Below are 25159 nucleotides of genomic sequence, written 5' to 3' on the forward strand. Positions count from 1 at the left end.
GATTTTAAACCCGACCGCTTTTTTGGGGGGATCCTATGTGTGTAATTTCTGTTACAGTATATATAATACACCATTACAGCACAGCTGTAAACATAGATGTAACACATGTTACACACTCTGTCAACATCACAGGGGACCCACAGTGAAATGCAGCGACTGTAACCGCATCTGCAAATCACAACACTGTTACCAACAACACAAATTACCTGAATTAAAACACAACATGATCCCCTGTGATAATATGAAACATTGCATGCACTGTGGCACCACATATAGAGAATCCAAGAAATTGCCACACAAATGTGCGCAGCCTAGATGCGAGCACTGCCGCGAACCTAAATTAGCAGGAGACTCCGACCATCAGTGTTTCATACAGCCTGTTGAAAAACAGAAGCCTAACGATAAATACATTTTATATGATTTTGAGACGCGGTACCACAACGGTAAACACGAGGCTAACTTTGTGTGTGCGTCTGATCTGAAGGGCAATAAGTTCACATTTAATACATTAAAGTGTGTGGAGGCGTTTGTGCAGCATTACAGACGCCCAAGGTTTCGTGGGTACACTTTCATAGCACATAATGCATCTGGCTTTGATAACTACATACTCCTCGAGTACTTTGTCAGACAGAGCATAACACCTAGTGTCATAATGAGCGGCAGCCGTGTGATTTTAATGCATGACAGGGACTATGACCAGCGGTGGATTGATTCGTTCAGCTTTTTGCCCATGGGCCTTGCCAAAATACCCTCTGCTTTAGGTTTTCAAGACCTGCAGAAGGGCCATTTCCCACACAGGTTTAATACGAGGGATAATGAGCGTTATGTGGGCCCGTACCCAGACCCCTCCTTCTACGGCTATGAGCACATGTCTGAAAGCGATAAGGTGCGATTCATGGAATGGTACCAGGTTGCCTCACAGAATCCCTTTGATTTTCAGGCTGAACTCAGGCGTTACTGTGTTAACGATGTTGATGTCCTGCGTAAAGCATGCATCATTTATCGTGACACGCTACTGGGTTGTACTCAAGTTGATCCATTCATGTATACCACCCTGGCTGCATTTAGTATGGGTGTGTATAAAACGCTGTTTCTGCCTAGAGACGCGCTCGCTCTCACGTATGAAGGGGCATACGTTGAGCAGAACAAGACGTTTTCTAACGTCTCTATTGAATGGCTTCAATATGTGTCCCACACCACCAACAAAGTGGTAAAACATGCTCTCAGAGGAGGCGAACAGAGGGTTGGACCGTATTTTGTGGACGGTTTTGACCCCACAAGTAATACAGCTTATGAATTTGCAGGATGTTTTCACCACGGTTGTGTTAAATGCTACCCCGAGAGTGAAGTTAATCCTGTCAGCAAAGCATCCTATGGACTGCTGCATCGCATGTTTTGTGACAAAGTTGATGCACTGAGATCACAACACAGTGTGAGCGTAATAGTGATGTGGGAGTGTGAATGGGCTGCCTTGAAGCAGACAGACCCTGCAGTTGTGGCTTTCATGCATACGTACAGAAAGCCAGAACGCCTGAATCCCCGAGACGCCCTTTTTGGCGGTCGCACAAATGCTCTAAAGCTGTACCACAAGACTGCTTGTGATGAAAAAATATTTTACTACGACTTCACCAGTCTCTATCCCACAGTGCAGTCTAAAAAAGACTATCCTGTAGGACACCCTCAAGTCATTTACACCAACTTTGACAAGCTAGAAAATTATTTCGGCTTTGTTAAATGCACAGTGCTCCCACCTAAGGGTCTTTTTCACCCCGTCCTACCCTACAGATGCCATGGAAAACTGATGTTTCCACTCTGCAGCATGTGTGCTGAAGACCAGAACCAGCATACTGCATGCGGGCACAGTGACAGTGAGCGGGTGTTGAAAGGCACATGGGTCTCATTTGAGCTTGAAAAAGCTGTTGAGAAGGGATACAGGGTTCTTGCTGTTGATGAGGTGTGGCATTTCCCCAATAAGACCGACACATTGTTTAAAGACTATGTGAAAGCCTTCCTAAAACTCAAACAGGAGGCCTCGGGGTATCCTGAACATGTGAACACACCTGACGAACAGCAGAAGTACATAGACGAGTATTATGAGAAGGAGGGAATAATGCTAGACCCATCCAAGATTTGTGTAAATAAAGCTGTTCGTAACTGTAACAAGCTGTTGTTAAACTCGTTATGGGGTCGTTTCAGCATGAGGTCAAACATGGCATCATCTGAGCTCATTACAGACCCTTCCAGATTTAGCCAGCTAATGTTTAGCGACCAGTACGACGTGCGTCAGTTTTGTTTCATCTCTGACGACGTCGCAATGGTGCAGTGGCGCCACGCTGATGGTAGAGCTTCCCGTGTGAAGGACGTTAATGTCTTTGTCGGGGCCATGACCACTGCACACGCCAGACTCATGCTGTATGATTTGCTAGACAACTTGCAGCAGCGCGTGCTGTATTGTGACACGGACAGTGTCATTTTCACGGCACGCCCTGGCGAGTGGATGCCTCCTCTAGGTCCGTTTCTGGGGGATCTCACAAGTGAATTAGATTGTGGAGAGGATGGTGTGGAGGATTACATAGCGGAATTTGTTTCCGGTGGGCCAAAATGTTATGCGTATCACACATCGCTGGGCAAGACCCAGGTCAAATGTAAAGGCGTCACACTGAATGCATTAAACTCGAAAGTTGTCACCCACGACTCCTTGAAAGGTTTAGTCCGCAAGTTTGTAGCCAATCAGACATCAGACGCACACCTAGTTGCAGCGTCTGATAGCATCAGACGCGATAAAAAGAAGCTTCATTTGAAGAATGAAACCATTGTGAAAAAAGTTAAAGTTGTTTACAATAAGCGCCGTGTGCTCCCAGACTTCACAACCCTTCCTTATGGATTTTAAATTAGAACAGGGGTTTGACGCCCGGTTGCAGCATCCGTTCAGCATGGTGGTCAGCGGTCCCAGTAACTGTGGCAAGACTTTTTTTGTTAAAAACATAATTGAAAACTCTTCCAGGATTATATCATGCAGCATTGATAACATTGTGTATATATACTCATGCTGGCAGACACTATATGACCAGCTTCTTAAGATAAGAAACATAAACTTTGTTAACGGTATACCCGAATCTCTTGCTGATGACACCCTTCTGCCTGCAGAAAAGAACAATTTGTTAATTATAGACGATGTGATGAACGATGCAGCTAACAATTTAGAAGTACAAAATGTGTTCACAAAGTATGTGCATCATAGGAATTTGAGTTGTATATATCTAGTTCAGAATTTGTTTATTCAGGGAAAATCCAGTAGAACCATTTCCTTGAACACTAATTACCTAATATTGTTTAAAAATCCGAGAGATAAATATCAGGTTATGCTTTTAGCCAGGCAAATGTTTCCGGGTAATACTAAATATTTTATAGAAGCGTTTAATGATGCCACATCGACAACATACGGGTATCTTTTAATAGACTATAAAGCTAAGACCCCGGACTATTTAAGACTCAGAACAAATTTACTGTCAGACCGTCCGGTTGTTTACATTCCAAAACAAAAATCAGCAAAGAGGTGAGAGGATGTCATCACGCATGCGGAGGAATCTGTCTCTGTTGGAGATGATATACAGGGCTCCTCCTACTCTACGCAGAGTTATTATTAGTAATTCAAACTTAGATTTTATCAATGCATTGTGTGAGATAGCCTTTAATGTATTGCATGGTAACATTCCACTGACCAATCAGCAGTACAAACAGCTAAAAAAGAAAAAAACAATAATCAGACTGATTGCAGACAAAAAAATAAAATCTTTGAAAAAGAGAAAGACAATCAACCAATCTGGAGGGTTTTTACTGCCGTTATTAGGGGCTGCAATCCCTTTCATAACCAGTCTGATAGCAAACAGGTGAAAATGGAACATGTGCAAAAGATGTTTTTGGTACCCCAACACCAGTTGGACTTAATAAAGCAACAGCAGCAGCAGCAGCAAACAGGCACCATCAGACAACAGTCTCAGAACGAGTTGGACAAGGAGATGTTACAAGTGTTACAAGATTCTGACATAGATGTGTATGAGAAGGCTAAAAAATACAGCGATATTCTCCAAAGATACCTCACCCTTGTGAGACAAGGTGCCCGTGAAAAGAATGTATTGTCTTTATCATTACCTGAACAATTTAACAGGGATGTGCAACCCCAGTCGGCGGACACATTGCCTGTTCATGGTGATGCCGGGGTGAGGGATCTTGTTGCGGAGAATGTTTTAACACACATACCTAAAAGGAGTAGGAGGAATGCAGAACTTATTCTATCAGCGGTGAACCGTTCGCCACACTTGATCTCTTACAATGACAAAGGCGAAATTGTTGTTGATAAACAAACCATCCCTGGTTCACACATTTATGATCTAATTAAAGCCGTCACAACCACACACACACCTTCTGAGGGTTTGAGACCTATCGGCTGGACAGAGTTTTTAAAAGCTTTCTCAGATTTAAACATACCGTTATCAGCCATATCTAACACAGGCATACGTAAGACCGTCGCCTTGTATAAAACCGATCACACACCAAAAAAGAACACCCCCGGTGGACCGCTGCGACATAGTACACTAAAAAAAATAAAGAATAAAAAAAACAAATTAAAGGGGGGTCCTGTAGAGTGGTTGGATTTTTGAATTCAGGTTTTTTTTTCTTATTGCAGAAATTGTTTTTCTGCTAAAAATATTTGCTGTTTGGTGTTTTTCTACTGTTATGTTGTTGTTTTTTTCACTTATTGCTGCTAAATTGTTTTGTTTTATTTTCTTTTATTACTGTTAAATATTTTATGTCTTTTATTACTGGTTAATGTTTGATTTCTTTTATGTTTAAACAAAGTATGTTATGAATCTATATATATATACGAGATTTGATAATAAATACCATTGACTCGATTAAATCATGCTCTCATGTTGTTTTTATTATTATTCTCATTAGTACATATCAGTATCCACATTGCACACACACATAATCACTGCATACAGCAACAGGTTGTATGTTGTTGACAAATCGACACACCATAGCATCATTACAAATTAAATCAGACCCATACATGTTAAGCAGGCGGGCATAAGATACACCATTTTGCATATGATATAAAAAAAATACACAATGTTGACCGCATGTGATGGAGAAGTCGTTCTGCACTTGTTTTCCTGAATATAAAACAGTGGAGCAGTTTTTTAGAAGAAACATCTTTATTGCTGGGGGAAAACTGTCTAACGAGTGACCAAAACTATCAAAAAAATAACCGCGTCTGTCTCTCGAAATATAAACAGCAAGCCAATGTTCCCCTGGCATCGTAGAAGGGTGGGTGTTTACAATACACATAGCAGGGAGTCTTTGAAGCCGTTCAGTGGTTAGTTGATCATAGGCTAACACGCCTAGGAAATGTGTGTTTTTATTGATAATGCCGCCGACCACGGCTGATAGTTCTATAGTGTTCATGACCGTTTTTGTCTCAATAGTAGTCCAAGAGCACCTGTCTCATGTTAGATATTTCAATGACTGAATCAAATACAGAATAACACAAGAGGTTCACGGTACGGGGTAGTGGATTTCTGAAACGGGTTTCCAATCTCACGTTCCCAGTTTTAATTAACGACACATTCCCTGAATGTCCTTCGTCAGCTTCCAGATTGAAACAGAATAAAGTGTAGCCGTTACCAAAGTCGTCACGTGTTATGGCCAACGATCTGTCCTTTAAATGTCTCCCTGTGGTTTGTATCAGCTGGTAAAATTCTCTGATATAGTGTTTTCTCTGGAAATTTGGCTGGAATGGTTTAGCAGGATAAGCCTGACTATCAGCATATAAAGACATAAATTCTATATCGCAGTTTTCAAAATGAAATGGATTACGCTGGTAGGAGCCTGTGTATGCTTCATTGTCTATGAATGCAATGATGACAAATTTAGGTATCCTACCCATAAATAAATTGTCATTTGTTGATATTCTAGCCCCTGCAGGTATGGAGAAGGTCTTTAAAGATACTCTGTCTACCGTGTATTTTGCGTTTGCATGGTGCAATGCCTTGCTGTGTGCAAGTCTGACGCTAGGTGATACACTAACTTTCTTGACAAAGAGACTGGCTGAGACAATTTTAACTCTGTATGCATTGGCATCCGCTGTCATGAGAGCAAATTCGTCTTTAGAGCGCACAAATTTCAGCGACAGGTCGATTCCATTAAGTAACAGTTTTTCTTGAAAAAACAGGTCTGCATGTACTGGTGCAATCAATTCAACAATACTACTATTTGCTGTGTAGCCACCTCTGGTCATCAGACCCTGGTTCTCTCCTTCTATAGATGTGTCATTCATGTGTGATGCTGTATCCTTACAGAATAACCCGGTGCTGAACTGTGTGTCTAAAGTGTCCTTATTATAATTGATAAGACATTCTATCACACCTCTGTATGGATATGTATTGGATGATTGACTAATGAGCCGGTCTCCCAAATTAATATCGACTTGACTAAATATGGTGCATCCAGGATAATTAATAAATCCTACATTAGCGTCCCTAGCCAGGTTTGAGCCATCAGCGTTTGTGATTCTCACCCGTGTGTAGATATATGAGTCATTTAGATCCAGGTAATCTTCACCCGACGATGAGATGTAAAACTCGATCGGCCCTCCATCAGTGATTGCAGATACAGGTGGGATTTCAATAAATGTACTTTTCTCAATGCTAGTCTGTGTGTATGGGACAGTAAAAAGATCGAGCTCTGTTTTTACACATTCTCCAGAATGACTGTGTAACAGTGCCATTTAGAATATGTCAAGCGCTGCAGTTTTTGAACGAGTGGTTCTGGGTCTCTTCACTCTGCGTGACGGTGTCCGTTTGGTGGCTCTCCTGCTAGGTTTTGTGGTTTTACGCTTTTTAGACAACGGCTGCCCTGGGGGTGGGGTCTTAGATGGTTTGGGCGTATACACATACAAGCCGTTACCGTCCTGCTTAGTGGTTGAGGGTCTGGTTATGTTGGTTATGACATCAGACACTATGCCCGATGCGGCTGTTTTTAGGTGTGGTTTGACTATGCTGACTCCTTTTTTAAACAGCGGTACTGCAAATCTAAACAAACTACGGAACAACCCACCCAGACCTGTCCCATATTGTGTACTGGTCCCAACATACCCTCCGAGCTCTCCACCAGCCTGTGATAAGTAGTATTTTACATATTTTGAGTCATCAGAGTTGTAGACGGCCATCCTTTTTTTTTTCAAAAATGCTGTGTTATCGGTCGGAAGTGTAACTTGACAAACACTTTGCCGTATAAAAAGGGTATGTGTTGATTTCGATCGTCTTTCAAATCAATTTCTATGTCGTCGATTAATGTCTTTGACACAGGTGTGTAGTGTGGGCTGTCAAATTGTAGAATAGGCAACCGGCGGTCATCGTCTGTAATATTTATAGCTCTTAATAGCCTCGCGTGGGCGTCACCCACAAGCTGGTAATCAACGATATCTGCATAAATAAAGATGTTATATTTTCCCCCGTATATGTCTGCGGGGTGCGGGGCATATGTGTTTTTATAATGAAGTGCAAACGGTTCTCCTGTTTTGAATCCTAGGATTTCCGCCAGTCTCCCTCTAAATGTGAGAATAGTCCCCCTAGGCCCCATAACACAGGCATGGTTACTAACGGCGTTGTACTGCATTTTAATGTCTCCAGTGGCTTGGTGCTGTTGACATTTAAAATTAAATTCTTTTATTATCTGTTCCACAGATGCATAATGGCCCACAGACAGTTCGATCATGGTTATGGCTATGGTTCCGTCTTTGACGGGGTCATGAATTTCCACTTCCGAATCTGATTGTGGAAAAGTCCGCCATATGCGTGGGTACTGTATCTCTATAACAGCGACCTCATATGGCTGATCCAAAACAATAGGTTTTGCTAGCTTTGTTCTAAAATTAGATATCTTATTACCCGGGTAAACATGTGATGAAGCATTCGAGAAGAGGCTTACATAGAAGCCTGCATTGTTGTTCTTTTTATTCATGCTTTCTCAGTCTATGCTCAGTGTTGAATGAATGTGTGTAGAGCTGCGTCATCTGAGTTAATTACGCCTCAACGATGTCTTTTTCTGGAATCCACGAATTAAAGCTGTTGGGCCATCCTAGCCATTTCACTAGCACCTGCTTTTTCCGACCCACTTTTTTTCTAGCCAATATGTTTTCAATTTTAAATGTTTTGTTTTCATCAACAACCACACGTTGTATCTCAGGCTCATAAAATGAACCTTTCAATACCTCTCCTGCTAGATCCACTAGTCTGTACACTGGGGGCTGTCTCCCTATACGTTCCTTGACTGTGAAAATCTCATCGGTGTAGGTCTGCTCGTATCCTTTTCGAAACTTTCCTCTCAGTTTTGATATTCGTACAGTGTCACCGATATTAAATTTAAAGCGCAGTTCCCTCTGAGGCCTCGTTTTGTACAGCGCGTTGAAGACCGACTTCTCATTATCCTTATTCACCTCTGCCGGAGCCATTTGGATAGATCTGTGATAAGCATTGTTATATGCTTGTGTGAGATCTGGTATGATATCTACATATCTCCGGGAGTTGGCTGATGTTAAGTACTTCCACATTCTACCCTTGAAGCTACGATTGAATCTCTCGACAATACTGCATTTAACCTCGCTAGCTGTTGAGAAATGCTTGATATTATATCGCTTCATTAGCTGTTTAAAGGTTGCATTATAAAACTCTTTGCCTTCATCTGTTTGTAGTTTCACAGGGATCCTACCCTCACTAAGTATATCTTCAAAAGCAGCTGATACAACAGACCCTGTCTTGTTTGTTAGGCATCTAACCCATGCGTATTTTGAGAATACATCTATACATGTTAGCAGATATCTCACATTATCATTATCTGTCACATATTCACACATGTCAACCAGATCGGCTTGAAACTGTTTGTCGACCCCTGTCACCAATACTCTATTTCTGGGGAAATGGATCCTCGCAGGTTTATGGAGTGTGTAGGTGTCGTCTTGTTCTAAATAATGTTTGACCTGAGATAGTGGAGGTGTTACACCTGATGCCTCCCCTGCCGCTATACGTAGCTTATTTAAACTGGCTAACCCCGCAGGATGGGCTGGATCGTGATATATTTTATGCAATGTGCTTTCCATGATTTACAAACCACAAATGACTATGATGTTGATGTTAACAAGTCTTTTTATTTAATTTTCACAAAGACACAATCACAGACAATGGATACTTGGACACCCCACATTAAACCAGATGTAACCCAGCCCAGTAGTTTCCAATCATGCGGAGCATGGCTGGTTTAACACGGCGGGCGCAAGTACTTGCATCTAGCAGGTGCCCAATGTTGTCATTAATGGCGCATACTATATATCGCTCTGATCTCAGTTCACACATGATGTGTTCTGCAACTCTGCGGATTTGTGTTCCAGACCCATCTGCAGTGGATGAGCGTACAAACAGCCGGATGGCAGGGATGAATCGCTCAGTCTGGAGCCTTATCATCACATCATCATAGTAGGTGTCGAAGAAATACTCAGACAATTCCTGCAAGCAGCTGTGTTGCACCTGACTGGGGTGGCCTGTTTGGCATCCGTAACATGTCTCTTGTATAAACTCATTCAAAGCCAACATTAACAGGTGGAGAGTTGCGAGTTTGATGTCGATTACAGTTTCATCCCACAGGTCTGATATGAGGGGGTCCTGCGAGCATTGTGGTGAGGGTGGTGGAGTCTGGAGGGTCGGGATTAGCAGCTCTGTTGATGGTGACTCCAACAGGTCCCACGAGGGCGTGTCATTCTCTGTAAAATGAAAACCACAAGCTCTTAATTTGTCACATAGATACACACTCAACCCCACACACCCGCACATTAAACCTACCAGTTTATTGTTTAGCTGTCGGAAGGTCTTATGATTTTAGGTTTACACAGGGTACCAGGCAAACCAGTCTTCGGACAACTCGCCAGATCGTCAAAAACAAGGCGCTTTCTAATACTCTCGTACGCAGTGTTGAGTCTGTCCTTCTTGATCGCGTCATCAATCTGGCTAAACAGACGCGACAAACCTCTCCAGTCGCACCACTGTATAAAAAACAAGTCCTTAAACCATCTTGTGCGCTCTTCGAGGTTTAGAGGGTATGGATTTAACCTCCAGTTTTCAAGCCCTCTGGAAGCAATAAGACTATCCCTGTCATCACATACACTGAGAAAAATAAAGTCGTCGGGGTTGCGATTGAAACGATCAGCCTCAACCCTGTAAAGCTCAGGGCCTGATGCACTGTTCCACTGGGAAACATACAGCAGCTCTGGGAAACCCACATTGTCCAGGTCCGCACACACTACGGTGCGGAAGAGCTTCCAGTTTTTAGTAGACATGACTTGGGCTTCCCCCCAAAACAATCCCTCACCACAATCTACACTAAGCACAACTGTCCCTTCGGTATATTTAATGGCATACACATACCCTTCGACGCCTCGATATTCTAACTTGAATACAGTTCCATCTGCGGCGTTTCCACAGCGTTGCTTTTTACGTTGAGGACCCCGACTGCATACTCCTGAAGACATACCTAGAGTGCCTATGGCATGGGCGATGTCCTGGCTGGGTGTCATTCCGAGCTCCATAGGTCGATGCGTCGGGGATCCTTAGCGAGCGCGATGTGTCGGTGCTCTAGGTCGATGCGTCGGGTATCCTTAGCGCAATGTGTCGGTGCTCTAGGTCGATGCGTCGGGGATCCTTAGCGCAATGTGTCGGTGCTCTAGGTCGATGCGTCGGGGATCCTTAGCGCAATGTGTCGGTGCTCTAGGTCGATGCGTCGGGGATCCTTAGCGCGATGTGTCGGTGCTCCTCAGACCGTGGCGGTGATGCTCTTAGAATGTGAAAGGATCGCTTTTATACCCATACAACCTAGCACATCCCACTAGGAGGAGTCGTTCCCGCCCAGAGGGTAAGAACACCTGAACACGCATGCGCACACACACACGAAACTGGTCAAATCGGTTTGGCTGGCCGCCATCTTGGACTAGTGCCATCGAATTACTGAACGCGCATGCGCACACGCACGAAACCGGTCAAACCGGTTCTCAAACCGGTTTGGTTGGCCGCCATCTTGGATAGGTGCCATCGTTCAGTTGGCCGCCATCTTGGATAGGTGCCATCGTATTACTACTATTGTCATAACTTGAAATGCAAATATAATTGCAAATTTGTAAAGCTTCGACACACTAGGAGACTCTCCAACTACTACAATAACAGGACTACTACAATATTCTTTCCAAAGAGGTGTTTTTCCTCCCCACAGTTGCCAAGTGCTTCCTCATAGGGGATCATCAGATTGCTGGCCTTGTCTCTAACACCTTACAGTATTAGAGACAGGCAGCTGTTGTTTGCATTTGAAGCCATATAAATAAACTTGAATTCAAAATTAAATGAATGGATTTTATTGATTTTTACCTTGTCAGTCCTAGTTTTACTGGATGTCAGTGCAGCATTTGATACAGTTGACCACAACATATTACTCAAACGACTGGAGAACTGGACAGGTCTTTCAGGAACTGTACTAAACTGGTTCAAAACATACGTAGAAAACAGGAAATACTTTGTATCAATAGGTAACTTCACATCTGAGCAGACAAGTATCACATGTGGAGTTCCCCAAGGTTCCATCTTGGGACCCCTTCTGTTTAACATCTACATGCTCCCACTGGCACAGATTATAAACAACAACAAAATAAACTATCACAGCTATGCAGATGACACACAAATATATATCACAATGTCACCAGGAGACCGAGGCCCTGTACAGGCTCTTGGTAAATGCATTGAGGAAATCAATGACTGGTTGTGCCACAATTTTCTCCAGCTAAACAAAAACAAAACTGAAGTAATAGTCTTTGGCGCCAAAGAAAAACGATTACAGGTCACCAGAGAACTTCAATCTATACATCTAAAAACCACAAACCAGGCGAGAAATTTGGGTGTAGTGATGGATGCAGACCTAAACTTAGAAAAACACATTAAGACAATAACAAAGTCAGCTTACTATCACCTCAAGAATATATCAAGGATAAAAGATCTGATGTCTCAACAGGACCTGGAAAAACTAGTCCATGCATTCATCTTTAGTAGGCTTGATTACTGTAACAGCATCTTTACAGGTCTACCTAAAAAATCAGTCAGACAACTACAGCTCATTCAGAACTCTGCTGCTCGAGTCCTCACTAAGACCAAAAAAGTGGACCACATCAGTCCAGCTCTGAGGTCCTTACACTGGCTGCCTGTCCGTCAGAGGATAGACTTTAAAGTTCTGATGCTGGCCTATAAAGCTCTGAATGGTTTAGGACCAAAATACATCAATGACCTCCTGACCCAGTATGAACCATCCAGATCCCTCAGGTCATCTGGATCTGGTCTTTTATCAGTTCCCAGAGTCAGAACCAGACACGGAGAAGCTGCATTCAGCTTTTATGCTCCTTATATCTGGAACAAACTCCCAGAAAGCCTCAGATCAGCTGAAACACTCAGTTTATTTAAATCCAGGTTGAAGACTCACCTGTTCTCAGCTGCATTTGAATAAAGCACCAAATCCACACTTTAAGCTTAAATTTCAAAACTTACATTTAACTACTGATCTTATCTATTGTTCTGATTTTATCTGTTTTGATTTTATATACTGTTTTGTTTGTTTGTTAAGCTTAAATTTCAAAACTTACATTTAACTACTGATTTTATCTACTGTTCTGATTTTATCTGTTTTGATTTTATATACTGTTTTGTTTGTTTGTTTGTTTGTTTGTTAATTAGTTAGTTAGTTTATTTGCTTGTTTTAATCAATTTTAAATCATGCTTTTTATTTGTTCTTGTTTCTAATGTCTCTGTAAAGCACTTTGAATCACCTTGTTGTTGAATTGTGCTATACAAATAAACTTGCCTTGCCTTGCCTTGCCTTCACGGAAATCCTTTTACTTCAGTTTTGTGTTGTGCTGCAATAATAGTTTGTCAGTTAATCATCCTGCCCCTGGCATGTCTGACTCCACACAGAAAAACCTCAGGCTTTTAAACCGGAAACGTTTACGGTGATGTCCCAGAACAACACACCTGCAGCCCACACATAAGATAACCTTTTTCCACTATTCAGGAATTGACAGCACTAATAAGAGTGTCTGAGTGCTTACCAGCATGGCTTAGTTTCCTAATATGTGCTGTCACAGAAATGTCATTAACCTTTACACTAGATGCCAGCTATTTCATGTTGTTTGTTGGTTTCTTCTACATATGGAAGTATCCTTGGGTAAGATACTGAAGCTTTACTTTTCCAACCTCTTGCACAGTTAGATGAATAAAACATTTTATTTTAAAATCTAAAAATGGTTTTTATTTTTACCTGTCCTTGCCTGTCATAGTGTGTGCTAGAAATACTTGAAAAGGGAAACTATAAATATTCAGAGAGAGAACCTGTCTCGCTTCTTGTTTTCTCCATCTCCCTTTGATAAAGGATTAAAGTTATTTTGTTTTTTTTCGTTGTTTCAGTTTTTTATGTAGTTATTTGAATTTTGTTGGGCGGTGAAAGAAAAAAAGCTTAGATCCTTTAATTAAGAAGTACTAGCAAACACAGGAAACATACAAACATCTGCAGCCATGGAGTTGCACTGCTTTTTAAAGTTGATCTGTATGTGAGGATGGGAAGAACAGACACAGAAACCACATCCTCAAGAATGAACAATAAACTGACCTCATCATAGGGATTAATACAGTTCTATACTATTCTAATCTAATGTTTTTTATTATTAACCTTTGTCACTATGTTTGAAAATGAAGCTAAAATATCACTTTGCCTGAAAACATGTCTCTGTTTTTTCCCATAGTTATACCTATGCCACATACAAAAGAAAAACAGTGTCTGAGTTCCACTCCTCAGACAGTTGTTTCCTCCTGAATTCCATGTGTAAAGCATTGATTTATCAGTCAGCGCAGCCTGTTAAATAAAATGTAGCCTCTGACTATTCTACTTGTACTTTTATTACCTGGGGACAGATTTTCAGTTTGCTTGATTTTTTTTTGTCTTCACACAATCCGGGGGAAAAGTAGGGGAAAACCTTCTCAGTAAATCTGTCTTTGAATGTGTGGATCTTTGTAGAATCTGCAGCATTAATGAAAACGACTTTTCCCTTCTCATAGTCCAGCTCGACTGTAATCCTGTTGGGCTTCTCCTTCATTGGGAGCTTGGAGCGAGGTGTGGTCTGTGCCCACAGTGAGTCTCCATTGCTCAAGCCAATTACCCAGAAACCCTCAGCAGGGCTGAGGAAGATGGTATTCTTTCTTTGGATGGAGTCTAGAGCCACTCCGATGTACCAGTCTTTGCCTTGGCCCACATCTAGAGTCCAGCTGTGCTTTCCAGATGTAAAACCAGTGGCTCCCAGCACAGAAACACGGTTGATGAGGCGTTCGGGATTGTTGGGTAGGAGCTTCTTGCTGCTGTATTGCACACAGGATAGTTCTTCAGAGAACTCTAGGTTGGACTGGGCAGTGTTTGGATCCAAAACAACAGGAACTGGAAACCGTAAAATTCAGTTAGTTGAAAATATGATAGAATTTAGAGTAAACTTGAATTTTTTCTTTAACCCACCACATCTGACACTGTCTTCCACCTTCTTCCAAATGTGAAAACTAAGCGATCCCAGATGCTTTGCAGAGTTTATCAGGATATCTCTGATTACCTCTGGCTCTCCAATGCTGCACTGGAGCCTGAAACATGTTAAAATTGTTACAGCATTCTCTCATGGAAAGGGTTGATGCTGATTTTGGTAGATAGTGGGTTATGCTTACATTTTCTTTGTCTTCTTGTAGTCCTTAAGTTGAAGAGAGAATGTGAAAGAGAGTACATTAAGGACATGCTGCATTACAAAATCACATATGCAGTACAGCTGTATTATCGGAAATTATTGACTGAAAGGTAACAAACATGTACAATAATTCAAAACTACACATACTGTATATGTACAAACGATAAATTGCGCTATGATGGCAGGTGTCATCAACCTCCTAACCCTAAATTTAAGACATACACAGTGAAAACTGCGACAGATGCATCGACAGGAAACTCAGATACAGACAATGAGACAGGAGGTGCCGACATATGGTGATACACTGCATTACAACAGCAACTATTACAACTAGAAACAGAGAGGAACGATTCTGAATAATTCTGAACAATTGAACTTGTCTGGAAAACTTTATGCTATGCTTGATACTAATGATCATAATAATTAGATGACAGTTTGCTGAAATTTAACTCTGTAGCGCCACCATTAGGCCGAACTTCAGTGTGTCCAATACTGTTTATGATCGAACAGCCTTCTAAACTATAATATTCACATCAGTTTGATTTATACAGTTTTGTATCAATTGGGAACATGCAAAACATAATACAACGAACCACCTAATTTGCTCAGATTGTACTGTGAATTAATATAGTGGCCAGCATCCATTCATCCATTTTCCACCCACCAGGCAAGCATTTTGACAGGATGGGAAAGTAGATTGGCAACTTTACTCTTATGCCAAATCTTCCACACCACTCTTCCCTCACTCATAAACAAGATTCCAAGATGCTTAAATTCCTATACTTGAAGCAGTAACTCTTCCATACCCTTCAAAGTCCTCCACAAACCTCTAGACTACTTAAGCAAACTCCCACCGACCCTCCAATATGTTCAGGAGGACAAAAAGTTAATCTAGTGCTAAATTGCCTGAAACTCCATTGTTCCCCCTGAATCTGAGGATCAACTGATGTGCCTTCCCAGGGAGGCTGAGAAGTCTGATTTCTTCGAAGCTGGAAAACACTTTTGATTGACCTTCTTGAAAAGGTCAATCAAAACCCCAGTTGGCCAATCCAGAGGCACTGTACTCAACTTCCTTGCAATGCTACGAAGACATGTCAGCCACCGCAGAGTCACAATATCCAGAGCTTTGAATTCATCCTCGGTGGCCCTACCACCCAAGAGTTATTTAACTACCTCAGTGACCTCCCCCTCAGTGACGGTGTTATATTAGGAGTGTGGCTGCTAAGTGATAGGTGGATGCATGCACAGGTAGCTGTAGCCAAAAGCTGTGGTTTTAAATGAACACGATTTAGACTCTAAACAAAAAGCTTCAAAAGGTGACTTCATGATAAATGCATTATGCCATGGTTAATCTTTTGTATGCAGCCTTTCCTCTTAAACAAAATACAATAACAGGAAAAAGTTACTGTCGGGACTGTGCACAGCGAAGCTTCATAGAAATGTTTATTTGCCATATATAACATCCGATGTTTCTCTACTACTACTGTGTTGTTTTTCATATTTAATGTGTTGTTGTTGTTGTTTTAATTAAATAATTTTTACTTGACTGTTTTTATGACAAATAATCTAGAAGTTATTATAAATAAATGCAGTCTGTAAATAATGACAGTAAATGTACCTGTAAAAGCTGTATATCCTGTGCTTTGAGGGCTTTTTCAATATCACTGATGGTGGAGGAGAGTGTGTTGATCTGGTCGCTGATGTTTTCCAGCTTCTTACGCATGATTTGAGTTTTGGTTTCCTCCTCCAGTTTGAGCGCCTTCAGCCTTGTGTTTTCCTCGTCCTGAAGCAACTGGTGGAACTTTTTAAACTCCTCCTTGATTGCTGTCTCATTTTCATATGCTTGCGTCTGCAAGTTCAGGAATGTGGGTTTTTTTAATGCCAGTAAAGAGAAAGAATGGTTGTCACGCAGAGGGATTTTTCAATCTAAGCTGGAGGCAAAATAAAGTTGCATGCTTGGAGTCGTTGTCAAAATGCTAGAGGCACTGGAAATGTTTTTTACCTTGATATAGGTTTTAGTTTCCTCCCATTTCTCCTTTGTATTCTTCAGTATTTCGAGTTTATTCTGTAAAGACTCAAGGCTGGCTGATATTTCTGCCTGAAATTCAAGAAGAAATTAAACATTCAGAGCTCAAACAAACAGCTGATTAGTCTTGTTCATCAGTTCCAGCCTCCTAAGATTCTTTCTATTAAAATTTAACAAATAGACAATATAACTGACTTTCTTCTACTGTGTTGTGGTGGAAGTATTTCTATTTTCACAAACCTTTTTCTGTTCGGCTGCTTCTTCTACTGGGCTGCATTCGTGGACTTTATGCTCTTTTGAAACTTGGCAGACAAGACAGATGAGCTCTCCGTCGTTGTGACAAAAAATCTTCAACATCTCGTTGTGTTGACAACATTTGTTTTGACTGCTGGTCATTATAAGCACTTTGTGTTCCTTTGCGACATTGTGCAGTGCCAGATTAATAGGAGGTCTCTTGGTGTCAGACACGATGCCACAGACGGGACACTCTCGCAATCCTTTCCACTCCCAGTAGTTAAACAGGCAAACTCTGCAAATGTTGTGGCCACATTTTAAAAGAACTGGAAGGCAATAAATGTCCGTGCATTGAGGGCAAGTTATGTCTTCTTCAGGAACCGTCGTTTTCGCAGCCATCAGGTTGAAGGGTTTCTATCGAGTGAGTTTACAAGAAAACTTCCTTTAAATTTCAAGGCATTGTGACTGTAGGCGGTTTCAGTAAAAGATGGCCAACTGGTATTTCTGGTTAATCGTGCAAGTCATCCAGAATTCCCTGAAGCTGTGGTAGTGGGTCAGAAAAATTATTTTGTTGCCAAATTACCAAACAAAAATACAAAAATACAGTCACCTTCAAGAGTGTTTTTATTTACCATCATGTTAAACACAAGAAGGACATTTGACTAAATGCATAAACTTACTAACAATGCATCGTAGTCAAACTCTTACAGTCAGTTTCTCAGACATGGATTAACCCTCATCCGAGACAGAAAGAAAGTTTTAGTGAAGGTCTCCATGATCCAGGCTCAATCCATGTCTGGACAGCTGAGACATTATCGAATAAATCATGTTTATATCATGACGTCTAGAAAAACATAACAAATCTACATGTATTTAAATGTTGTGGTATTACTGCATTAATCCGCAAAGGCAAAAACAGAGGTAGTTTAAATTGTTAAAAGACAAGTGGCGGCTGCACTGTCAGTAAAGTTGTTTTTTTTATACTACAGACAAGACAACAAGAATAACCGGCAGATAATATATGTGCATTACAGCGAGTGAGCTACAGGTAAACAGTGAATCAGCATTATTTTGAATGCAGAGAGCTCAAATAAGATTCAGATGCCATTTAAAAGCAAGGTCAAATGGTGCTCTTATAATCAGAGATATAAGTGCTTGTTCAGAAACACTTGTGTAAATGTGTTGCTCTCACTTTTCTCTATCTCCAATGTGCACTTAAAGTATTTCAAAAGGCTCCTGTCATTTGTCAACACAAAATCAGATCTTTATCTCCTTATCACTATGCTGTTGAATTTATCAGTGTGTCCCTTTAACGGCCACGGGAGTACTTTAAAGCTATCTACAAGCACAATCTCAACAGGAACTTTAGTGAAAGGAGTTTTAGCTTTTGAGAAAAAGTGGCTTTACGTGAGAAACCTCAGTCTATGACAGCTCTTTCCATAGCGTTCCTTAGAAATGATTTATAGGGGATACGAATAATAAAAGCCACTAAATAAGAAAGAAAGAAAGAAATACTTATGCAGTCACATGGGTGCATATTTTGAAGTATCTAAACTTTTTTTTTCTGCATCGTAAATAAAATAAAAAAAACATGCAACCCCTCACTGACATGATATCTCAGTTAAAGTGGCTTCGCTAAAATACCTTTCCAAGTAAATATTTTAAATATACAGAGATTTCACCATTTCACAAATACAATACATTAAAATACACTGAACGCATTTGCCCCCAAATAACTGTGTGTAAGTGTGTGATTGGTCAAAGATCCTTTCCCCGTAGGGTTTTCTTCTCAAAACGTTTTGAACAGGTGAAAACAGGTGTGCACACGGGTGTCCACTGTTCATAGACATGAACTACACCTTTATTGGCTGCTATTTCCAAGCACAATGTGCGCTGCTTGCTACACAACAACATTCAACATTTCGTATTTACTGCTGTTTACACTTAGCTAGATTAATGTGATGGTGTTGGGTTTAGTATGTTGCTCTGTTTTTGTTTGTTTTTTTGCTTATTTTCTCTTCTTTCTCTTTTTAAGTGCCCTCTCTCACTGTCCCTCTTCCCTTCCGTTTTTCTTTTCCTTCATCTTTCTTTCTCCGTTTCCTATCCCTCAGTCATGTCTGTCCCGTCTGTAACAACTGAAAATATAATAAAATAAATAATAACAACAAAGGTCGATCAAATGGACCAATACGACAAGGCCATGATGATCCATTTGGCAAAGTAAATCCATTGGGTATCCTTGTTGGTCTTCAGGCAACAATTCTGACGGCTAAAGAACCAAATGGGACAGGCAAAGAAAAAAAACCCAAAAAAACCGTTTTGAATTAATGAATGTGAAACATTCCCAGCAATGAAAGGAAAAAGGAAACTGGCTGGCTCCTGGATTTCTGTGAATAAGGACAGAAGAAAACAGCTGCATGTACCTGTTTTGTAAAGACATACTAGTTTTTGAATGGTTAAGAGATTTTAGTTCGTTTCAGGACTTACAAAACACGTCAAATAAATCAAACTTTTAAAAGAAATTAACATGAGAATAGTATGTACACAGGTTTCAGTAATAAATATGGCTCAACTGTTGTGCTGTAAAAAGTCAGCATTGAATCTTTGAATCTGAACAAAAAGTCACGACACTAAGTCTGGGGAGATGTAATTTCGTCTCACTTTGTACTAAGCAATTCCAGTGTATAAAATAACAATCACACTATGTTGTAAATGTTCTTTTTACGGTCGGTCTCCTGTTTAAATGCTGCAACAGACGGCCAGTCATCAGAGACCATGTAGGCTCTTCAGCTTATCTCGAATTGCAACACTTCCATCGGTTATACCTCCTTTGTCAGCTTCAGACTGTTGTCTAAGAAAGATGGATGCCTTGATCGTGTCTTCTGAGCAACATGCTTCGACATTCTGGATTCAGTTCAGCATCCTCTGCTCAGAGCAATGAAACACTCCTCAGCACCTCCTAAGGCTACCTGCGTCTCTCAGATCAGTCAGGAGCCTGTGAGGCACCATGCCGTGTCTGCAGATCCAACGCTCAAACGCAGCCTCGCAATCACACAAATCCCGGCTTCATGGAGGACTTGAAGCATTTAGGACAACCTTTTGTCCCATTTGTCTGGAGACACCTGAAAGACAAAGAAATATGGGAAATACACTCTTTAAACTACATCTAGATTTGGTTATGAGAACAATTTATAGGTGAAGAAAATCCGAATCACAATCGGCACTTTGTTGTTTCTGCAAAGTTGTGATGCATGCCCAATCGAGTAGGATCAGTGGCAAAACATTTCATCATTCGTCCAAGTGCCTCGTTTTTCTCCCACTGAAAACACTGCATTTCTCCAATGTAATGTAACTAATACCAGGCGAGATTTGAACAGACACCCACTTGAGATGGAAAATGTGGGAACAGGGTAAGGCCTGCAGCTTTTGGTCCCTGTCCCCGATGGACTCTCCACACATGCCGCAGTAGAGCTCCAGCTCCTCGACACACTGGAGGAACTTCACCACCTGCTCTCTGACCTCATTCAGCTGCCCCCTGCTCCGGTAAATCCCTTCACTCAAGCAGTGAACCTTCAGTGTGCACAGCTTGTATAAGAGAAAGAATCACAATGTCATTGCTTTAAAGTTTAAAAGCATGAGAAACTAGTGCTTAAAATCTTCAGGTGTCTTGTTTTGTTTAACCAACAGTCATCTTTACAACTACGACTGAAAGAAAACAAATCTAGAATGAGAAATGGCTAAACTATCCCTGCAGCTCTTTTCCTGTTCAGTTACCTTGTTTCCCATTCCATCCGCCAATTCCTGTGCTCGCTGCAAAGAATCAAGAGCCTGGAACATGAACAGGAACAGGAACACTTTATAAATACCAGATAATTATTTTGAGTACAAATAAAACATTGTGTCCCTTTACTGTCAGAATTTATATTTGTGTAAACTGTAGGGCACCTTGTCAAATTCTTTCTGCAGAAGCCAGCACTTTGCCACTCCCAGATGGACGTGTGCTTGCCCAAGACGGTTTCCTATCTCAGTCATAATACCCAGCGCAGACTCATAACGAGGGAATGCTTTCTGAACATATGAAGAGAAAAAAACCCAAAAAGGTAAATGCACAGACTAGTTGTAGATGACCAGTTTTGAAATTTTACATTAATGTGAATGCAATATTGGTACTGTACATCAACATCATGTCTGCAGCGATGAATGTCTGCAAAGTTTAGCAAGCACAGAGCCTGAAGAGGCCGGTCACCATGCTGCAGGGCAATCTTCATGGACTCCTGTTGAAGCAAAAGACAGATTAGTTATTGGTACAAAGTAAAGAGCAGACATTAGAAGAGTCCTACCTCCATCATGTAACACCAACACCCTGAACTAAATTGAAACTCTAAGCTGCATCCTCTCAACTGCAGTTACACAGATTTATTTGTATCGCAGTGTGCATTTAAAGAGAGATGTGATAGAATAAATATGAGCCGTTGTCTGTGGTATCCTGAGTATGTCCGGATGCATAAACTGTTGGGTTAAATGTGATAAATCTGAAATGCATCCTGCTGTCTTGTTACTATACTTCTACACTCAGAGGCAATGAAATCGAGTTATCTTTCACCCCCCCAGTACATAATTAGAACAGAGCAAAGACTAAATCCACCCTCTTCATTAACACTTTAAACCGCGCCTCTCTGAGCATATTTTTGTCAGGGTCTAAGGCCTCGTACAAAAGAACAACTGCCACTTGCACCTGTCGGCAGCGCAGCATCTACTGTCTCTGCAGCTCCAACTTCAGAGCAATCAAAGGCACGGGGGTTGGGTCAGCAAGATGGCGAGGAAGGCTCTGAGTTATGTAAGTTTGTCTCTGAGGACAGTAATGATGTGTTATAAAACAATACCTCACAGCACTCCATGGCATCTGGCAGGCGCTCCAGTTTCCTGTAGGCTACAGACATGTGGTACTGGCTCATGGCTCGATACTTGAGGCTCCAGCCTTTGCCGTAGTCATTGACAAGCTCGGCCGCTTTGCAGGGGAAGAACAGGGCTTTCTCAAAGTCCTGTAGGCACATGTGAATGACCACTTAGGTGACACCAGAAAAGGGCGCCACATCTTTTTAGATACTACTAGCATTAGCATTTTGGTTTTTAATCTTCTTAACAAGAGCACTCAGACAATATTAAATCGCGTTGCGATGCAGGATGTAATATTTTTTTGTGTCATAAAATAACGTGACACATGAGTGCATTCTTCAAGCAGAACTTCATCACTATCCCATTGAAACCAATCCTCTCTGGGAAGCCAGAGGATTACATATACAAATCTCAGATGTCAAGGGTACTACAAAAAAGAAAAAAAACACACACCAGCCGGCCAACTCACTCAGCTCTTGTTTTACAATGCCCAGCACTACACAGGCTAAGCATTGATGATGTTGGCTCAGATGTTCTGCAGTGTTGTCATACTCTGTGAATACGCTGGCAAAATCATTGATTGTGGAATCACACGTGCAGTCCAGTGAATGTTTTACTCAAATAACACAGCGGAGACGTTTGGAACAGCCAAAGTATGTACGATTTTTACATTTATTTATCGGTAATCGCTCATTTTTATTGAAACTGAGCAAAATGTAATGATGGGAAAACAAGAATCGCTTGTCAGAAAAACAGCTTTTTGAGTACCTTAAGCTGGACGTAGATATTTCCCAGACTGCAGCAGACTCTGCACTCCAGCATCTTGTCGTCGTTGTTGTGTGCATAGCGCAGGGCTTTCTCGTAGCTCTCCAGGGCCTTCTGGAAGACACTGAGACCCAGGAAGGCATTGCCCATGCTAAGACATACCTGGCCATTGAGTTGCAGGCTGACAGTGGTGCCCTGCATGTTTAAGCAGGTCTTACAGTATGAGACTGTTTTCTGGAAGTCGCACAGCTTCTCGTTGCTGCGTGCCAAGTTCAGGTAGCCCTCCGTCAGGTAGTCTGGGTCCTCCATTTCTCTGGCTGTGTCAATTTGTTCAAGGGCATACTGCAGATAGAGTAAGAGGATAAATGTTGCAGGGAACAGGCATAGTCTTCAACTTCACGCAGATTCAAAGACTTTTTAATTCGTTAAATTCATTCAGACATAAGACCCCTACTTTTTTACAGTTCTCATTAAAGCCGAGTTAGTGAGAGCGGGCGCTGCTTCAGGAAGGATGATTATGTCAACAAGACACCCCACACTCATACTTAGGTTGCAGAGCACTTATTTACTCCGCATCATGTGGAAGCCACAAATTAACCCATGCTTCTCAAGTTCGCTGTGGTTGGAAGAAGGTAACCTTTGACCTCTTCTCATGAAATAATCAATGACACATTGCGGAAATGTTACAATGCTACAACTGTGTAAACGGTGGCACTTCACAGCTGACATGATGACATTTAAAATTATGAGATATTCAGTGACATTTAGTAACTGGAACAGGAACTGCACACACACGCCTACTGCTGTTTGCATTAAGAAAAATGTAATCGCACAGTATGCAAAATGTGAATAATGTCTTAACATTAGTAATATAAATAAAGCGTGGCTGTTTAGTCCTGGAATATGAGTCATACAAGTATGAGCTACGGTTATTGAGGTAGATTTTTTTACTCCTTTACAGAAATGCTAGATATACGATACCATTATACGTGGCTCGCTGTGGTTTTGATAGCCTACCTTTAGCATGTCTTTGTACTTTCCCATTTCTGAGTGAGCTGTGATCAGGCACCCCAGCACTCGAAACTTTCCTCCGGGATCTGAGGTCTTTTCCAACACTTTTGTCCACACATGCAGAGCTTTGTCTGTCTGATTGGACTGATACAACTTTAGACCCTTCTCTATCTGCTGCTTGGTTTGGTCCTGGCCCATCTCTGGTGCAAGGTGCCTCATAAAAATATTCATTCGTTTAGGCCATGCAATTTCAGTGAGGCAGCAAGAAAATAGATCCTTGCCATGAACAGTACAACTCCAAAGAAGATCCCCTGAAGATGATCCCTCTGAGAGGTTTGTGCCAGAAGGCCCACAGGATCCCGCTCTATCAGCTCCGGCTGTGCTGAGATGGAAAGGAAACTGGATCCACCAAAATGAGAAGGCGACACACCAAGACCATTATTACCAAACGGTTTACGGAGAGCTGAAGGGCCCTGCAAATATCCTCCCCATTTAACCGAGCCACGTTTCCCCTTCACCATTAAGCATTTGCAAAATTCTCTCTCAGATTTCCTTTCGAAACACGTCAGAGAAAAATGTTTCCCAAGCAGTGTGATAGCAGTGGTATCCCAGAATATCTAGTCCCTCCACACCCACCGAAAGGAATTCTCAGCACCCCGGTGTCCAACCCGCCCCCCTCCGCTTTCCTCCTACTGCTGGCGCTACAGCAGATGGCCCTGTCACTCTAGACCATGTGTCCCTTCAGGAATTATGTTCTGCCCTCAGCAAACCGTCCCAAGGTCACTACAGCTCCTAGCAATCTACCTTTACACTAAACATTACTCAAGGACTAACTACACGAGTGACATCACAAACTTCTGTAGACTTAAAAGCACTCATCCGCAAAAACATCCGACCAGATCCTCACATGGGCGGCGGTGAACTGTGACACCGTTTCGCGAGCAGCTTATATCCAGACATTCAAACTGCGCCCGTCTTACTGGTGCTCTTAGCTTCAATTCCTATTGCGAGTCCTTATGGAGACTCATATGTGGCCCCAGAAACCCCCACCCCTCATCAACTGATGCTTAGAATAGTTCACAAAGTCTGACATGTTACTGGGCTTGGGTTTCAGCTGCATAGCCTCCTGCAAAACATCAATGGGATCAAAGTTTTGGCGTCTGTGTGGTTGCTTTCTCTCCTTCGATGCCCCTTTTATCTCACAAGGACATAAACAGATAAATGTTAATTAAGTACTTTTTCTTTTTTCAGGAAAAGTTTTCCAGACCTACACAGGCACAATTTGTAAGTGCATCACTGTATCTAAACACAGGATCAATGGTAGCATTGTTAATTCATTAAAGGTTATAAATATCAAAACAACCACAACA

The 25159-nt window shown here is 41.6% G+C and overlaps 3 protein-coding genes across 3 annotated transcripts; all 3 read right to left on the minus strand.

Annotated features, from left to right (window-relative positions):
• Positions 1 to 9188: 9188 nt before the first annotated feature.
• Positions 9189 to 10639, minus strand: LOC113026706 (uncharacterized). The gene is made up of 2 exons (XM_026175772.1): positions 10585 to 10639; positions 9189 to 9817 (listed from the first exon to the last, which is right to left on the minus strand). Exons 1-2 carry the CDS (start codon positions 10637 to 10639, stop codon positions 9264 to 9266), a joined length of 609 nt encoding a protein of 202 aa, XP_026031557.1. The 3' UTR covers positions 9189 to 9263.
• A 2939-nt stretch (positions 10640 to 13578) lies between these two features.
• Positions 13579 to 18981, minus strand: LOC113026707 (zinc-binding protein A33-like). The gene is made up of 6 exons (XM_026175773.1): positions 17124 to 18981; positions 16860 to 16955; positions 16476 to 16706; positions 14841 to 14863; positions 14641 to 14759; positions 13579 to 14565 (listed from the first exon to the last, which is right to left on the minus strand). The coding sequence occupies exons 1-6, from the start codon at positions 17514 to 17516 to the stop codon at positions 14015 to 14017; spliced, it is 1413 nt and encodes a 470-aa protein (XP_026031558.1). The 5' UTR covers positions 17517 to 18981; the 3' UTR covers positions 13579 to 14014.
• A 403-nt stretch (positions 18982 to 19384) lies between these two features.
• On the minus strand, positions 19385 to 25053 carry rapsn (receptor-associated protein of the synapse, 43kD). Its single transcript, XM_026175792.1, has 8 exons — positions 23796 to 25053; positions 22782 to 23120; positions 22001 to 22159; positions 21293 to 21391; positions 21063 to 21185; positions 20892 to 20945; positions 20503 to 20702; positions 19385 to 20239 (listed from the first exon to the last, which is right to left on the minus strand). The coding sequence occupies exons 1-8, from the start codon at positions 24018 to 24020 to the stop codon at positions 20167 to 20169; spliced, it is 1272 nt and encodes a 423-aa protein (XP_026031577.1). The 5' UTR covers positions 24021 to 25053; the 3' UTR covers positions 19385 to 20166.
• Between the last annotated feature and the right edge of the window lie 106 nt (positions 25054 to 25159).

The sequence above is a fragment of the Astatotilapia calliptera genome, chromosome 7 (genome assembly GCF_900246225.1).
Source record: "Astatotilapia calliptera chromosome 7, fAstCal1.2, whole genome shotgun sequence".
In the NCBI taxonomy this organism is placed as follows: Eukaryota; Metazoa; Chordata; class Actinopteri; order Cichliformes; family Cichlidae; genus Astatotilapia; species Astatotilapia calliptera.